General features: G+C 37.6%; 1 protein-coding gene across 1 annotated transcript; it reads right to left on the bottom strand.

Moving 5' to 3' along the window:
- Positions 1–9,226: 9,226 nt before the first annotated feature.
- On the bottom strand, positions 9,227–16,794 carry LOC110795484 (cystathionine gamma-synthase 1, chloroplastic). The gene is made up of 11 exons (XM_022000502.2): positions 16,155–16,794; positions 15,389–15,492; positions 15,133–15,206; positions 14,880–15,048; positions 14,004–14,063; positions 13,436–13,639; positions 13,252–13,338; positions 12,906–13,013; positions 10,227–10,322; positions 9,968–10,086; positions 9,227–9,503 (listed from the first exon to the last, which is right to left on the bottom strand). Exons 1-11 carry the CDS (start codon positions 16,633–16,635, stop codon positions 9,380–9,382), a joined length of 1,626 nt encoding a protein of 541 aa, XP_021856194.1. The 5' UTR covers positions 16,636–16,794; the 3' UTR covers positions 9,227–9,379.
- Positions 16,795–19,012: the final 2,218 nt, after the last annotated feature.

A 19,012-nucleotide genomic window follows, 5' to 3' on the forward strand; every position in this document is an offset into this window, starting at 1 on the left:
AAGACGGCTTGAAAGATGGGTTGAATGAGATAGGGTAATTTGTATAGGTATTGGTCAAGCATAAGGATTACATCTGCTAGGATTCATATTTTACGGCCTCAGGCTAGTGTCACGAGTTTACATCAATCAAGGCCAATGAGTAGCATAGGGACGGCTCAAGGGTATATCAACAGGACGTATCCAAACAAGTTATATGGTCATTATGCTAATGGTGGTGTAAGAGAAGGTTTGGACTTTGGAAATGATGGGCATGACGCACGTGTCAATGGCCGTGCGTGGTTTGCGGTTGATAACAAGTTCAAAAACAAGAGTTGAGGTAATGGTTTCTTGGGTTATGGCAATGAGAACATGGATGGGTTAAATGAGCTGAACAGGGACCCCAGAGCGAAGGCGTCTAAGAGTATAAGGATTGAAAAGGGTAGACATCGTAGAATTTTATGATTTGGATTGGTTGACTCAATTCTTTTCCTTCGTTTACTTGGGTAGATTTCGCACTTTGGGAGGTACGGGCTAAGTATTTCATGGCTCTTTTCGCTCTCCCTTTTCTCTTTCTCTTTTTTTTCTTTTTGCTTGGGATTTCTCCCCGACATAAATCCTTCAATCAATTTTTTGTTTGGGCTAAAAGGTAGATGGTTGTGGTCTTTGAGTCACGAGGCGAGACTGAGTGAGCCTCGTTTGGTAGGCCTATAGTGGACCTTTAATTTTAGTAGGCCTAGAGTGGACCTTTAATTTTAGTTGGCCTAGAGTGGACCTTTAATTTTGTCTTACTTTGCAAGCGTATTTAGTCGTTTCTTAAAATGTGCAAATAGCGTAGATTCAAAATGTTGTTTTTACCTTATTGAAATTTAACGAAAGAATTACATCGAAAATAATTTTTTTTTGTTTCTTTTCAGACTCCAGTTTCTGGGATTTAATTGGAAGTTGCGATTTAGACTCGAACTTTCATTAATCTTTCTGATTATAACCCGTGTATGAATACAAGGAGGTGGCCTAGACTCAAAATAATGACGTGGCGTAAGCCTATAACATTTGACCAAGCGACTCTCAGACTTAGGCTAATTGGACCATACCTTTCGTTGGTTGACACTTTAGATTTTAACCCTTGGGTGTTCATTTGTCATGCGCCATTTTGCTTAATGTTGGCAAGGTAGTTAGTTGGGGAGATCGAATTTTTATTTTTGCGAGACTAGAATCATTAGTGCGGCTTCCCTCTTAGCGTGTATTGCTTTACCCCAATGGTAGCCTTACGGTATGCCGATTTGGGTATTTTCATGGTTGGTCATGTTGCATTCATGGAAAATCTTTTAGTCCGTACTTAGTAGTATTTCAAGGAGTGAGTGACTCGAGAGGACTATGATAGTCGTGACCCAATGTGATCATAAGCCTTGAGGCCATTAATTCTTGCTAATGGTATTGACACCTTAGGTTCACTTTGGGGGTTGTGCGACTATGGGGGAATGATTTCCAGAATGTGACTTTTTGCATTTTGCAAATACTATAATATATTATTTTTATTGGTGAGAGAGAGTATTGAGGCCGTGGATTCTTAGCAAGGGATGACAATAACATATGGGTGCTTATTGATTTAAATGTTAGGAAGGGAGACTCAATATGGTTTAACCTTTTAACTTGCAGAACGACACCAAGCATTAGGACCGATTCTATGGATAAGACAACTAAGACTTAGGATTTGGATTGTACTTTGGCATAGCCTAGTCTAGACTCGGATTTATTTATTTTTTATTTGAACATTTATTTTTTTTCTTGAAGACTTTATTCGAACATTATTTTTTTTGAATACTTCGCCCATGTGACATTCAAGGTCGTTTAATTAGCATGTTCGGTTTTGATGCCAAGCATTGTCATCGTAGGAGGCCTAACAACGACACAAAGAGTTATTATTTTTTATATGAGTCGATTTTGGAATCGAGTGCTTTTTCATACGCCCTCGTAGCAAATTTTTTCAAGAATTTTTTTTTTACTGCTACGTATACTTCATGCGCGGGCACCGAGGGTGTTGTGCCTGACCAAAAGGCCAGGAAGCAACTTCAGCGCCCAGCATAGGGCGTGAGAAATAATGGCGCCCAGCCAGGGGCGTTGAAAATGCGTCCCTGGCTGGTTCTCGTTTTCTGTTTGCATATATTTTTGTTTTTGAGACTTTAATTTTGCGTGCTTTCCTTATAACGTCCTTTACGCGTTGTGCAGCGTTTGTGGGATTCGTTACAGGCCATCCCGAGCGTCGCTTATTTTTGTGGCGATCGTTCGGGTTTGCGGAACACGTGTTTCGGTATAACTCTTTGGCAAATTGGTTTATGAATGTTTGGGCAATTTTTAAGGTCGTTGGTTTTTCTAGGACAGTTTGTCACACACAATCATATATTTCGCTACATATAACTAACATTCCATCATGAGGCAATAATAACATGTCATGTAGTTTATGATAGGCTTCTATGGGTAGTTATTTGCGCCTGGCTTGGTACCGCTTCTATCGTAGATCCAACACATGCCCCGGTCGAGGTAGTGTCTTCAGGAGACGAATTTCGCTCAAGAGGCCAACCCGCAAGTGCAAGCCAAGGGGGCATGCAGGCGAGAGGGACCTAATGGGCGAGCGATTGGGTTTGGGACGAGAGTACTACTAGCGAAAGTGCCGAGTGGACAACATTCGAAGCGTATGCACCCCCCGGTTGGCGATGGGTATCCTTAGTCCCAACTCCCGAGATGAAACACCAAGGGAGCCAAGATTCGATATGCGGTTCTGCCCGTTCACATTAATATGCTGATTTTCAGGTCGTCCCAACTTGATTGGGAAATAAACGCGGGGTAGGATCGTTTCACCCTTCGGCTACTTTGATTACCTACAAGCACGAGTATTTCTTTCACTATCCCCAGCGCAGTCGCCACTGTGAGGGGGTCGAAAAAGCACGAGGCTAATGCGTGACCTCGTCCCTCGTGGGTGTGACGCTTCTTTTTGTCAAATCAAGTGTAATTGGATTTCCTGTGAGTTTACACCCAATTGACTAGTAATATAGGAGTCGCCATTCAGTTTTTAACGACAATGAGAAAAACTGACAAAACCCGGTTATCGTGACATAAAGGGAGTGCAATTATGTTTGACCACGACGGCCGTAGGTTCCCTTGTGATCCCTGGTGGTGGGGATCGCTCAACGTACACCCGCAGGGTAGAGATTGAGGGTTCGGGGGACTGTAACTACCGAGAGGAGTACTCGCTCTTCGATAACTCCAGAGGCAGGATATCCTTACTAGCTCAGCATAAATAATTGAAGGGACATGCGTTAACTATTAAACTAATCTGAGTTGATTTTATCAATATGCAACATATAGTACTAGATCGAACGCGATTATCTGATTTAGATTGTTTTAAGGGACCTAGCATGATAATCCAATTTCCCAAAAATATCATATTTATTAAGCGTGATCGAACAATCAGATTTTAGTTAGTTTAACAATTCATAAAAGGGCGAGGAAAGCAATTAAACCATGGAAAAGGGACACATTACGACGCACCCTTGAGAGGTGCGTCACGGTTCTCAGAAAACTAACCACTTTGACTTTGCTATTTCTCCTTTTATTTAACGAATCTCAAATTATGGGACAGGATACGTTCTGTTCGATTTATGGATCGATTGCGACAGAACGCATGATCAGTTTTGCAGCGTGAGGCTTAGGCTTAGGGGTTTAGAGTCAATACTCAGAATAATAATTGTGTGTTGTGTGTCCTTTTCACGTCGAACTTAAGGCCCTATTTATAGAAAAGAGTTCGTGAAAAGATAGAATTGCAGAACTCTAATCCACGAGGAATTAGGAAAAAACACGTACCAGGTATTTTCAGCGCCCAGGCCTGGGCGCCGAAGATTTCAGCGCCCAGGCCTGGGCGCCGAAGATTTCAGCGCCCAGCTCTAGGCGTTGAAAATAGGATCCAGGCAATTTCAGCGCCCAGGGCTGGGCGTTGAAATTGCTGTTTGGGCCGTTTCTTTGTCAGATTCGGACTCTTAGAATCTGGAGTGTATGAGACTTAATCGAGTCTTTTAGTGCGTATTAATTTTATGACGGAATGCGTCTGGGCCCGTTACGAACTCTTATTTTCGAATCGTATTAGAAATAGGATTCTCTCGCAGTTTCTATCTCATTTAGGATTTATGTTGGAGTGCAACACCTAATTCTGACAGGTTTTTATCTTTTATGACTTGCCACTTTTAACAGCTGCCCATTACGGCAGTTACTATTTTTAGCAGGTTTTCATAAATAGCAGGTTTCTATAAATAGCAGGTTTCGGGTGAAATGAAAAGGGGAATTGAGATTCGTTATTTTATAGGAGATGCGTTGTCAAGTGGAGATTTACGTTCTCATCATCGAACCTTCCCTTTCGGGAATGGGGACAAAAGTAGGTGTCTACATGATGAGGTGTACAAGGAGAGAGACTAAGAGGGGGCAATTTAAGAGAGAGCCTACAATTGATGCTCTTAGTTGTCTTATGTATCTGCTATGTTGTTTGTTCTAGGGAAGGCTTGGTGTCTAGGGCACTTAGTTTGAGGTAGATGCGCTGAACTCTTTAAGACATTCTAAACTCATTGTTGAGCTCGTAGATAAGACAAATGAATGAATGAAAAGGCTGGATTGATGGCATTACAATTGTGTGCAATGCATGTAAATCAGAACTTCAAATGTTCTCAAAACAGTTCAGTGAAATTCCAAAAAGGTAAATAATAGATCCATTGCTTAATCAGATGAAAAATTAACCACTCACATTAAACAAAACATAAATCCAAAATAAATCCCATGTTCTCAGACTATCATTAATAAATTGCAAAAGCAAGGCAGAAACATTAATTAAAAAATCAGTCGCAAAAAAAATCTTTATCATAATTAAACAAATTTAGAATAAAAATACGGATTTTTCATGTATCTGCTATTGACTTTAGAAATTAATTTTCTAAATTATTTAGGACAAATTGTTTTTTACCACCTAGAAAAATCAAAATATTACTTTTTACCACCTAAAAAAATAAAACTTGTATGTTACCACCTAAAAAAATAATAAAAGTTGTTTTTTACCTGTAATACCCAGAAATTTTTAAACTTGAATTATTAAAATTAAAAATATTTATTAGCTTTATTTCGTTTTAAATAATTACGAATAATCGAATTTCGTTATTTTAAACGTTTTTACGATTTATTTTAAACGATAAATTTATAAACGAAAATTTATTATTTTTCGTTAACGATATTTTTTTTAGTTAAACATTTTTATTTTTGTAAATTTTTGGAAATTACAACAATTTCAGAAATCTTGGCCTATTCTTGTGAAATTACCAAATTGCCCTTAGAAGAGTCAAAATCCCCTTTTTCTCTTTTCTGCTTGCTTTCCACGTACAAGGAGTGAAGACTTTTTCTTCCATTCCTCCTCTTCCCTTGCTCTCCACGTATAAACCAGGAAGGAATTCCTTCCTTCCTTCCTTCCTTCAATTCTATCCAAGTTCACCCCTTGGACCCCAAGCAAACTTTTCAACATTGATATACAAATTGCATTTTTATTTCAGCAAATTCAAGATCGAAAATAAAAATCCAAAAAAAAACCAAGTTCACTCCTTTTTTTTTCTCTTCTCTGGCTCGAGCTAATCCACCACCACCACCGGCAGTAGCTGCCACCATAGGAACCCCCCTCCACCACCGTTGGCCACTGCCAACCACCTAACCCCACCACCATGTTGTTCCCGTCAACCGCGAACACCACCACACACCTTCGTCTCTGCCCCCTTCCTCATCCCACGCACGCCCCTGCCTCTTCCTCTTTCCTCTTCGCTGCACCACCCACGACAACCACCACCACCTCCAGCCACCCTCATCATCTCTCCAACCAACCTCCGCCCCTAAAACTCCGGCGAACCACCCTTCCGCTTCCCAAAATCTCGATCGAAAAACCCACCAAACTCCCCTGTTTTGTCGCCCATTTCGTGCCCTTTCTCTCTCTCCCTCATTGTTCCGCCGCCGCCAACCACCAATCCCCACCGTCACCATCACCGTCTAAATATCCGGCGAAGCTCAACCCAGCCACCACCCTTCCTTCCTCTCCTCCTTCCTTCGGGATCCCCTGTGCCGTGCACCCCCCTCCCCTGCTTCCAATTTGTGCCCCCTTTCCTTTTCTCAGAAATCCAAAACTAAGATTTCTAAGTTAAACTCAAAATTTAAAGTTGGGCCAAACCATTTTGGGCCTTGGGTAAGACCAGATCTGAATTTTCAGATTTTTAATTTGGCCACAGTTATGTTTTAATAAGTTTTTATAATCTAATTAATTACTAATAAAATTGTTTATTATTATTTTTTTTTTCAAGTAGAAAAATTTATATATTTAATTTCCGGTTTGCTAAAAAGTCACTAGCTTGAATTAATAAAAATGAAATTTAAATAATATTTCCATGAAAAAATGATTTATAAGATATATATGTATTTCGATTGAAAATTCGAATAATAATAATATTTCATTAAATTTCGAAATTATATTTTATTAAAATTCGTTATTTATAAATTCGTTACTTATAAATTTATGATTTTATAAAACATCGATTTAAAATTATTTATCGACCTAGTACTAATTAAATGATTTATTATTTTGAAAGAAATTGGACTCGGAGCTCAGGACGACCGAACCAAGGAAAATCCTTAGCAAAATCGTGGAAGTGAGGTAACGGCTATTGCTAGTACCCGCAATTCCCTTCTAAATGTGTTTATGAAATCATGACAATATGATTGAATTTATGATCTGAATGCTTTGACATGTTTTATTGAATTGCGGGAAATGAATTATGTTTTGATATGATTTGATGGAATTATTCCTTATTTCATGATTGATTGAATTTCTTATAAAATGATATTATGATTGATTGAATTTCTTATAAAATGTTGTTTATAAGAAACCATGAAAAGAAGGGATGTTTGATCGTATGATCCAAAGGAAATATGTTACTTCAACTGGAGTAAAAAGGCTAAAATGTAAAATTAAACGAAACATGATAAATGAAAGTGAAATACCTAGCCCGTTTGGCAGTATATGTTCACAGGTTACGATTCTCGGTCATGCATGTACCCATGGGGCATCCGCCCATTGAGCCAAGGCTCTCATGTTTTCGGGCCAAGGCCCCATGTTTTATGGACAGCGGTCCATCGTGGAAGACGTTCCACCATGTCATACTTGCCACGGCTAGCATGTGCACCCAAAAGTTATGAATGAATTAAATAAAGGACTTTATAAAATGTTTTACATTATTCTATTCTCCCTGTGTTATTAAATAAAATGAATTGAAATGAATTTACGTTTCTAGAATAGTTCGCTACTGAGTCTTCGGCTCACCGTTTTTGTTTTCTGTTTTAGGTATTGCTGGAAACGATGGGAACGAGTAGTGGCGAGGATTTCACTTTAATAATTTCCACCTAGTTTATGTTTCAAGTTTTAATAATTAATTAAAGATTTTTAGTAAGTTATATACTTTTACTTTGGGGATATAAAGGATTATTATGTTAATTTTGGAGGATTTAATAGCTTATGATTGATGGTTGCCTTGTAATTCCCAAGAGGGAGTTACGGCAGGTAATGTTCCGACCAAATTAGGTTATTTCCGCTGCTAATTATGCTTTAATAGTTGAATTAGAGGTCGGGGTGTTACATTACCACCTAAAAATGAAAAAAGAAAATTGAAGAAATCGTTATCTAAGACAACTACTTATTGCATAATCCGATCAATGCTGAGATACAATCTCATGAAACAAGTGAGACACCTACTGAGGAGAAAACTGCCTAAAAATTACTTGGGAAATTTTGGTGGATGATCAACTTGCATGGCGTCCAAGGAAGTACAACCCTCTCTGCAGCTAAAGAAGCAAACATTGAATGACTTATAGATTCAGTGAGCAAACCTTCTTTAATTTAAAATGAACATTTCGATTGGATCACAACATGTAAGGAAGGTGAGACGATATGGGTTGTTCTTGGTTTCATTGACATTGTCAGGATCTTCAGAAAGAATGACGTAAAAGAAAAGACAATCCTCTCCACCACATTCTCACGAAACAAGTGAGACATTTGCTGAGGAGATTGTATCCCAACATTGATCGGATTATACAATAAGTAGTTGCCCTAGATGACTATTTCTTCAATTTTTTCATTTTTAAGTGGTAAAAAACAACTTTTATTATTTTTTTTAGGTGGTAAAATACAAGTTTTATTTTTTTAGGTGGTAAAAAATAATTTTTCGATTTTTTTAGATGGCATAAAACAATTTGTCCTAAATGTTTATGAAATATTTTAGAAATTATTAATGAAATTAGTAAATAAGTAATATGTTGAAATAGATGGTGGTGATGACGTGGAGTAATGGAGGGTAGATGATAAGCCTCCTAAATAGCGCTTCCGTGGATTTCTTGGACAACCAAAAAAGGATAATAGAGCAACAACAAAGTAGAGTGATTTCAAATTAATATTAAATCACATGGCATAATTATTAATAAATAGTTTTTCAAAATATTCATCTAAACACAATTTTTATCCCTTTAAGCTCAAGTTTTAATCCTCTCAAAAAACAAAAGAAGTTTTAATTATTTAAGCTCAAATATTAATCATTTTATCTCAAATTTGATTCATTTGATTTACTATTTTAGTTCTTTTATGTCCACCTTTTTTTGTTTTTCTTACCCATTTTATTACAAAAATGTCATTATTTGCATTATTCACAAAAGTAGTTGATTTTTAATTTCCCAGCAAATCTCAAACCTTTAAAACACATGTGTTTCGAGTACTATTCTTATCACTAATAATAATGTGAGTCCTTAAATTCACTATTCATAAGGAGCAAAATTTTCAAACCATCCCTTTATATGTTCTAAATGCTTGTTTACTTTAGTCCAAGGTTCAAATCCTACCATGAATATTTCATTTCGTTTATTCTTTTTCTTTCTTTCTCCTTCTATCAGACCTGACCCCTTTGTATTTTTTTTTTCCACTTACATTTTTCAATAATTTATGTATCTTTGTATGTATAGATTACATATTTATATAACAAATGAAATGTCAAACTCTTTCATTTGCAAGGTATTATTATCAACAATAGCATATTTACTCAACATTTGATAGATAATTTACTCCTCATCCTATTTACTCTTATTTTTGCTCATGGATTCCAATATCTTGGAAAAGCTCGCACAGTGCAATAACTAGTTAGAACAAAAGGGGCTGATTTCTTATGAAAATGCAACGTAATGTTCCATCATGATAACTTGGGGATCATTCATATAAGCCGCCAACAGCGATGAATTGAAATTAGGAAAGCATCCTAAGAATAGAACAAGGAAAAAAGGAAGAAAGTGCGCCTTATATGGCCTCCAGAGCTTGAAGAACATCGGCCTTTAAATCCTCAAAGTCCTCAACTCCAAAACTGAATCGAATCAGGTTGTCCTTGATACCATACTTGAGCCTCTCAGATTGACTAAGATCCCTGTCTCATATTACATGCAAAGATTTGATCACTCAACCAAACAATGTAAACCAATAATATGATTTAGAAAAATTAGATTCATAAAATCTTGATCTTTGAAAAATCTTAACAATATGATTTTGCAGAAGGCAGCTTTTGAAAATGAAATTGACAGAAGTACTGGTGTGTGGTGTCGACTTATAGGAGTAAGACACAGCAACAAGGTGGTCCAAGGCCTTAGTGGAGGGACCACCATGTCAAACATAAGCATGCCAACTGATTATTAGGAATTATGACATACCAAGTAGGTCTAAATCTCAAGAATACCACACATCAAGCTTTAAATTTTTTGTATTTTTTCTCAACTTGCCAACTTTTGAGCAATTGGCATTCTAGTAGTCATAGGAAAATGATAACATGACAAATCAACTCCCCTTTATTCTAGTCTGTTACTTTCCAAGAAAAAACGTAAACGAAAGGCTTACCAGTAAGACATGATTGCAGGCTGATCCACAATACTTTCACAGCCTCCAAACGATGGAGCGATATAAGCAATCTTCAATGCATCAACAAATTTAATTGTGGTCATCAGGTCTCCATCAATCTGTGAGATAAAAGAACATTATTTTAACTCGGGAGAAGCTGCAACAAGAGTAACATTCACAATTTTACTTCCAATAAAAAAAGAACATTTACAATTTTACCAGAAATCCACACCCAGTGTAAAATTAAAACATCACTCACCTCAAAACTAACCACTCCACCAAAGCCAGTCATTTGCCTTTTAGCTAGCTCATGCTCGGGATGACTTGGAAGGCCTGGATAATAAACACACTTCACCTGCCAGTAATGCGTAGTCAGTTTCAGACCTCTGAAAGTATTTCCAACATTGCACTATGGAAGGAAGTGAAAGTATTCACAAATATGCAAAAGCAATAACGACACTATGAAGCATAACTGATAAAGCAATATTAATAGGAAAATCTGTGGATGTATGTACCTACAACAAAGCCATAGCCTCATTCCCAAAGAGACAAGGTCCGCTACATGAACCGAGAGTCTAACTAAAGATCCTCCTCCATTCCTCTTGCTAATCCCATTTTCCCCCTGTTTTTATCTCCCTCCATCAAATTCATTTTAGGCCTTCCACAATTGCGTTTGAGATCTCCTTTACCCCAACCCTTCACCTTCCTAACCGGTGCATCTTCCGGTAGACATCTCACATTCCAAGCCATCTTATCGATTCTCCCTGTTCTTATTCTCAATATCTGCAATTCCAATTTTCTTTCGAACATCTCTACATATCTACATTCATTACATCTATTCCTCAAGCTGTTTCCGGACATCAAACCCACCATATGCATTTCTGTTACACACGTATTTTTCTAGTGTTCTTTCCTAATGCCTAACATTCTAACCTGTATATAATGCAGATACAAGTATCGTCCTATAGAATTACCCTTTTAACCTTAAAGGTACACTAGTATCACAACTCTCCATTCGAGCCACCATACTTGAATTTAAGAGTTACATCCATAACAGACAATGTCACAACAACTTCATTCGGCCTCCTCCAAATGCTAAAAGGGTACTTCGTGTACCCTAATTTTACTCTTACTAGGCCATGAAACATCTAGATTTTATTTTGACTCTTGCATTCTAACTTAGCATGAATTCCCATCCACCAAAACCATATCATCCACAAATAGCAAACACAATGGTACCTCACCTTGGATAGACCTTAGTACTTCCTCTAGAACTGTTGCAAAGAGGAAATGTCTTGGGGAAGATCCTTGGTGTAATTCAATTGTAATAGGAAAATCCTGTCACTCCCCCCACATGTTCTAACCTGGTACATATCCGGATGATTGTACATATACATGATTAATTCTAAAGGCAATAATCCCACATACCATTTGTCGCCAGACTAGGTTAAGTTATTAACATGCAAGGATAAATACAGATACAATCACTAGAGAGCTTTTACAATACACAAATTCTTATTTACAATGGGTGTACGATAAATATTGTACACCGAAGTTAAAGTTAACGTAAAATGCATAAAAGTTACCCTTATATACGTAAAAGTTATCTATTTTTTACTAATAAATTTTTTCATTTTAATTAAAAGTATTTCTTCAAAATCACTAATAATGTATAAAATTTATCATTTAGCCCTTTTAAATGATTATCTATCAACTTATTTTTTAATAGTATAAAAGTTAGAGAAAATTGGGTAAAAGTTATAGAAAATTGGGTAAAAGTTATGTTGGTGTACAATAAATTTATTGTACAACTTGTGCATACAAGACCTTTTGTTTACAATACTACCACAAATATAACGCAACTTAAAAAGGTGTCATTCATACACATGCCAAACATGTAGTCTTAAACATAAGCAAAATAGTAATACTATTCTGCATCTCATCCTTCTATTAACACCACATCAAATTCACGATGAGTCTGGATGAGTCAAACGGTCACACCTGATGATCCTGATCTATACTTCACTCGAAGCATCACCATGAGAAATTACGTCTACTCAGTGAAATAAGCCATGGTTTTCTTACAACATGTCCATTGAATTGGAAACTATTCTGGGTGCAACTGCTACTTTACACAGAAAATCTAGGAAAGAAGCTTCTACTAACAGAAAACATTTCATGTGTTTTGTATATTTTCCAAAACAACATAATTTCCCTTTCAGCTTGCTCCTCAAATGGAAAATGAATCCCATGTTGCCCCTAGTTTTAAGTTTCAATAAATTCAGTGTCGTTGGCTTCTACACCTCATAAACTCTCAAATACCCTCCCTGCAAAGTTGTCCTTTTTTTTATATGTGCAACTGTTTAATAGTACAAGGGACCACTTTTTGAATTCCAGGATTGCCCATTAACATTCCTCAAATTATTTGATTAAGAACACAAAACATGTATCTAACAGTTAAATTTTACAACTCAAGAGTTAAGAGTGGAATTAGTGGTAAAAAAAAACTCAGCCTCGAAATGTATGGGAGAGTCAGGAGACTTGTATTATGAATGGAAGAAGTAACTGTCAGTAAATGACTCCTTCCAGTGAAGATTCTAGTGATCTAGCCTCCCTAAAATTACCTATATAAAGCTGCACACTTTGTAGTAGGCAACAGCTTCGTTGAATATTGTGGAGCATTATCGTGGAGAAGAGAAGTTGTAACAAGACATGAAATTTCGATGTGAAGGAAAATGTAATGTACTTTTATAACTAAATATACCCAAAGCATTTACTGGAGCCCACAAGTTCCTGCGGATAAAGTCACGTAACTAAAAAGGTAAAACGGACTCTATAATTTTACCTTTCCTCCCTGTAATCAAATACTTCAAGATAAAAAGAAGAGTAAAAGTGCCCTGATTGATAGTAATGAAAAGTTTCTGGGTTACAAAATTACCTTAGGATGTCCCTCTAAAATTTCGGCCATCCTCATTGCTGTTGAATTCTGCTGCTGTATACGGAGATGCAGAGTCTTCATGCCACGAATCACCAGGTATGCGGCATTCTGGACAAAAGTGAACCCAACCCATGAGAAGCGAAGAGGAGCCAGAGCTCAATTTAGGCACTTGCATTAATTTGTAATTATAAAATAATTTATTTCACTGTGCAAATCAAAAGACATCCATTATGGTCGAACATTATAAAGTCAAACACTTCATTAATACCAAAAAGTAAAAAATCATAAATCACTCAGAACATTAAAATAAGGGGAAAAGAAACTAACTCCAGCAAAGGATACCTACCGGATTTAGAGTCCCACCAAGAATGTGATGCATATTACGCACTGGTAAAATCAATTTTTGTGAACCGCTGATGCAACCACCAAGCACCTGTAAAAATGCAAATTTCAGATGTAAATATTAGAACCAGAAACCAAACTAATGCCAATTCCCTATAAAATGAAGTCCAACATATAGGTCAGCATACATCATTGTGTCCCCCAATGAATTTTGTCATGGAATGCACAATGAGATCAGCTCCAAGTGCTAGGGCCTTCTGGTTAAGCGGGCTGGCAAATGTTCCATCAATACAGACCAAAGCTCCTTTCTTATGGCAAAGATCAGACACCAGTTTAATGTCAACACATCTAAGAAATGGATTGGTCGGCGACTCTGTGAAGAAAAGAGAAACCTGCCAAACATATACAAGTTAAGAAGATTGTCCACTCTCAACTATGTCGTCAGTTTCAAAATAGTTGCACCGCTTTAACTTTCATGTTTGCCAACACATAACTTTGACCATTAAAATTTGTAATTTTATATTAGCGAACATTATAAAAGTTGATAAATTTAAAATATACATTGAGACAAATCCAATAACATTTTACAGAACAATATTTGTTTTATTTATTAGTAGAAAACAATTGTCAAAGAAAGATAAGTGAATAGTGCCAAAAGTCAAAATGGTGCAACTATTTAGAAACGGAGGTAGTATTATTAACAGGGAAGATAAAAGTTGACAAATTAAGAGGTAAAAAAAAGGCCTTACTACTTACATTATTCTCATCCAGAGCAGACTTCAGGCCGTCAACATCAGCAGGGTCAATGACTGTTGCCTGCAGTTTAGTAAAAATAAGCACCCAATGAGTACCAACATAATCTCACCTGGCAACACACACAAAATACAAGGGAAGCAGCTACAATATATTCGCATGTTCAATATTTAATATAGGACAAGTAATGACAATCAAGATTAGACATCAAACACAGATGATAAATGACAAACCACGGAGAAGCATAAACAATGAAGCAATATTATTCAGGTTAGGTGGGATAAGAACATTGTTCTAAAAACCATTTTTCATAACTAAAACTATATGAAAGAACATCTTACAGATTAATAATTCTTGGTAAGTAATAGATCTGAACCGATATATACTATTCTGAAGGATACAACAAACAAAGAACAAACCCAAAACCCTGAAAGCTGAAGCATAAAGATGAAGGGCCAATAGCCAGCATGATGATAAGTTAATTGCTTTAGACCTTTACTGTTACATAAATTGATGCCAAGAATTTCGTAAATGTTTGATGAAAACCCAACCAAGTCAATAGTAAATAATAGCAGTATAGCACATCACCTTTCATGGAAGTTTGGGGTAAAACTATTACATGTCAAAAGGATGTAAAAAAGGGAAAACATCACAGTAAAACCAACTGAACTGCTAAACTCCATTTCCATACTAGGAACACTTCATTTTACTTAAAAATGGTGTACTAGAATTTCCCAAGTTATATGGACCTCAAAAAAGCGAAGTATGATCAGCTCAACGTGATGAAAGAATATATTTGATGTTGCAAACATGAAATAATGATTCTTCCACATGAAAGAAAGAATTGAGTAAATACGAACGGATGGCATAAGTTTTTACCTTGATCCCCATTTTTGGGAGGAAATTCTCAATAAACATTCTAGTCTTGCGGTAGCAATCAGTAGTGGTGACAATATGACCACCAGCAGGAACCAAAGCCAACATCATGACAATACTCGCACACATTCCAGATGCCAACAACATTGTTGATTCAGCTCCTTCAAGTGCACTGTATCTCAAACAATCAGATCCATTTTCTACAAGCTAAAATAACAGATGATACATCACCCAGTATATTGATAGTATGACAGACCTAATCTTCTCTTCCAAAACTTGTGATGTCGGGTTGCCATACCGACCATACTCAAAGCTCGTCTGACGCCCCTCCTACAAAGAGAGAAAATTGATCCCTATCAAATAGGACAGGAACTATTGAAGTTTGCAATGCACCCCAACAAGGTCACTCTTTCACAAGAGCTTAATAAGACATCAAGTAGGACTATTCTCCCACCAAAATCCAGTAATGAACTAACCAAACATTTCGTAAGATAGGAGCCACAGATGGATACCTTGAAATCAAGAAGATCAGCAGTTTTCTTAAAGAAGTATGCCGAAGTGTTAACTACTGGAGTAGTAATGGCATCAGTAACTATACCGCGCCCTAATCGTTCACCTGCATGACATCAATACTTTCGCAAGTCACACACACGATAATTGCAATAAAACTATCATGTATAATGTATTCAAGGACAACATTGAAGAACTGAGCAAAACTGGTTTATCAGTCTATGTTATAAGGTACTGTTGATCATCCACATCCAAGAGCCCTTCCGAGTTAATCTCAAATAATTGATGATTTTATTACGAAAATGCCATGTGGGTCTCAAGTGCAATGACATGACATTAAAGGTGGGTCTCACATACAATCAGTATTGCATTTTCGTAATTCATCAACAACTATGCAATATACAGTCAATAGCTAGCATTATACAATAAACATCTACACAATCAACAACTACAGATATACGGTCACTTAAAGGTAATGCATTTTAGTAATGCATTAGTAAGTACAAAATATATAGTCAACAAATAGCAGTATATAAAGCCTGTTCCTATACAATCAAGAACTACAAATATACAATCAACGACTTACCATTTGATTGGAAAGGTGTTCCAATCAATGAGATTAACTCGAATTTTTCCACATCCAACAACAAAACCCTAGTATTGTTCTACAAGATATCTAGTGCATCAACCAGCAAAATGCTATTTTCACAAACATAGTAGTAATCCAAGATTAGAAACAACAAGCTTCCAATAAGAAAAACAAAATACCAGCATGAATAGCAAGGCTCCCATCGGAGCGCAAAAAATCGTAAGAAGAAAACTCTACACCACCAGAACCGTTAGTTTTACAATCACCAATTACATCATCACCACCCGACGGAATACCATCGATTTTCTCGACGGGACCTTCAACGGCGGCGATGGCAGCGGCGTCGACGGCAGTAGCAGCCGGAACACCGCCGCAAGGGGCAGAAAAATCACCATCTTTGTTCGACCATGAAGCCGCCACAACTTGCGCAACACCGATGTTGCTGCAGTTCCGGCGAGCCTTATTGCTGAGCTGGCGAACAAAGTTCGGTGGGAAGCGCAAGATGAGAGACGAGAGACCGCCGACACCGGAGAAGGTGCGGCGGTATTTACCGGCACCGGAAGAGGGAATATCGGGTTTTAGAGTGGCGGAGAATTCCGGCTCGGTGCGGCACTCAAATGGGGGGAAAACCCTAGCGCAGCAGCTGGAAGAAACTGCCATTTTCTGAATAATTGTTTTGGTTTTATGGTGGTTTTCTCTCTCCTTGATTTATGAGTGTTTAGTTGTTTACCCTCTTCCTATTTTTCTCTTTCCTCTGGTAGAGTTGGCTTCTTCCCAATTCAGCCCTCCGGAAAATGTGACGGGGTTTTCTGAAGTGGAGACTTGATTTCAAATGTATATAGGGTGGTTGGTGGGGAAGCATTACGAGATCACAACTTAACTATGGTTAGCTTAGGAAAGAGAGGGTTAACTAAGGTTACTTGTCTTTTCCAAAAAAAATTTAAAAAATTTGACAAGAGGACAAACAAAGCAAGAAATAAATGATCTCCTTTCATATTACTTAAAGAACGTTAAATTTCCAAATACGCCACTTTAAAGTTTTTTTTCGGTTCAACACAAAACCGCCAACTCAAATGGCGGTTTGTTTTTTTGTTTTAAAACAAACCGTCATTTGAATTGGCTGTTCAATGATATAAACCGCCAACTTAAATGGCGGTTTGCTTTAAAACAAAACCGCCATTTGAGTTGGCGGTTTTGTATGCATCATATCTCACAACCTGATGTTTCTAGTTTGTAGCCAGAATATGGTTGAAATCTAAGTCGTTAATTAAAATAGCGGTTTAGTTGATTCAACCGCTATTTCAGTTGGCGGTTTAGTACCGATTGATAAAAAACAAATTAGACCGGTTTTTATGTTGACGTGGACGGTATGGTGAGAAACATGTTATAAAGTGGCGTATTTTGGGAATTTAACGTTCTTTAAGCAATATTGAAGGAAATCGCTCAGAAAAAAAGACAAAGTAGAAAGCACTTAAAACCGATGCTAAAGAAGATGACGTCTACAAGCAGAACATGTCAAAGCATGCACTGGCTGAATCATAGAGCGAGGAACCTTCAAGAGAGAAAACCAAGATAAAGCTGAAAGAAGGGAACGCAGATCCTTAACCAACCACATGACATGAACCAGAGACGGGCAAGTTGATGTAAGAAGTCTGACCAAACCAGCGGAGTTTGAGTACAGCAGAATCCTAGAAAACCCCAAGACGAGTGGCCATTTGAACTGCAAATAAACAGGCTGTCAACTCCGCCTGAATCGCAAAACCTAGAACACAAGCATGTGCCCCTCCTCCCAAAGTAGCAAGAGAGACGGGATCCTGCAGAATCCAACCAACCCCAGTCTGATTAGATGGATGTATCCAAGCGACGTCAAAGATAAGGCAGACATCAATGACAGAACAGTGAGGCGTGTGAGCCAAGGAACCAACACGAGTAGCAGTAGATGAAGTGTTAGGATTTACAGTTAATGTGATTAACAAAGCGGAAACAATATATCCCTATGCTAGGATCCATGTAAAAGTATAGATTAAGCATTACTTATGTTTGATGCGTGTACTCCCTTTTAGTCTACGAACACAAATGAGAACTTCACTTGTAGTTCCTCTACAATCACCCACCGACACGTGCAGATCCGCCTTGAATCCGATAGCTTAGATCTTCAATCAAGGTTGTAAGTTTTTTGGGAAAAACTCAGTTTGGAGGCACAGAGAGAATTAGGGTTCTCTAGGTGTCTAGGGTTGATTGTGTAATAAGTTGTGTGGGAAAAAACATAGGTATTAGGTTATTAAAATAACCTAGGGAGCATATTAGACCAACCGGCCAAATGGCACAAGGCCTTGTAACCGGCCAACCTTGCGCGTAAGCCCACACGCGCACAACACCAAGGTGTTGGGCCATGGGTCGCGCTTGTGTGGCTGCTGCTGCTGCTACTACCCCACGCGCACACACAACCGCAAGGCCATGGGCTTGCGCGTTGCTGTGTTGTTGCTGTTGTGTCTCACCCCCATGGGCTTCTCGTGGGCTCCTCGTATGTGTCCGATAGCATTTCGCCAATGTTTTATCGTATAGTACTTGACGATCCATTGTCGTACGATACCATTATTTGTTTCGCCTAGCTTATGAATATACGCAATACGATATATGATTCTGATCCAACATCTTATCGTATATTTATGTTTTTCGAACTAATTTCCCGAAAAGCCATTAAACGAATTTCCGATTCATTTAATCTGGCGATCTGTTTTATGCCATTGGTGACCTTGTAGGTTCAGTCAAGAGTAAGCTATGAGCCTAATAAGGATTAGAACTCACTGGTCGGAAACATTACTCCAACTACCTGTTCTGATCACTTTATCTTACTGAATTAATTATTCGTAATTAATCTGAACCTTAGTACTGGACCAATGCACCTTGGGTGAAGGATACATTTCCTTCAGTCTCCCACTTGTCCTTTAGACAAGTGTGCATCCGCATTCCTTTGTCTCTTATTGTTACTTGCTAAACATAAGGTAATTAAGATCCAAGCTTTCTCGGATTACTA

This window comes from Spinacia oleracea, chromosome 2, assembly GCF_020520425.1.
Source record: "Spinacia oleracea cultivar Varoflay chromosome 2, BTI_SOV_V1, whole genome shotgun sequence".
Lineage (NCBI taxonomy): Eukaryota > Viridiplantae > Streptophyta > Magnoliopsida > Caryophyllales > Amaranthaceae > Spinacia > Spinacia oleracea.

What these genes read in the sequence shown, in the direction of transcription:
- LOC110795484 (XM_022000502.2), bottom strand. Translation starts at nt 16,635, where the DNA reads ATGGCAGTTTCTTCCAGCTGCTGCGCTAGGGTTTTCCCCCCATTTGAG. An exon ending in CTGCTCTGGATGAGAATAAT is followed by an intron (nt 13,640 to 14,003) that starts GTAAGTAGTAAG and finishes TATGTTTGGCAG; the next exon opens with GTTTCTCTTTTCTTCACAGA. An exon ending in TTGGTGGGACTCTAAATCCG is followed by an intron (nt 13,014 to 13,251) that starts GTAGGTATCCTT and finishes ACTTTTGTCCAG; the next exon opens with AATGCCGCATACCTGGTGAT.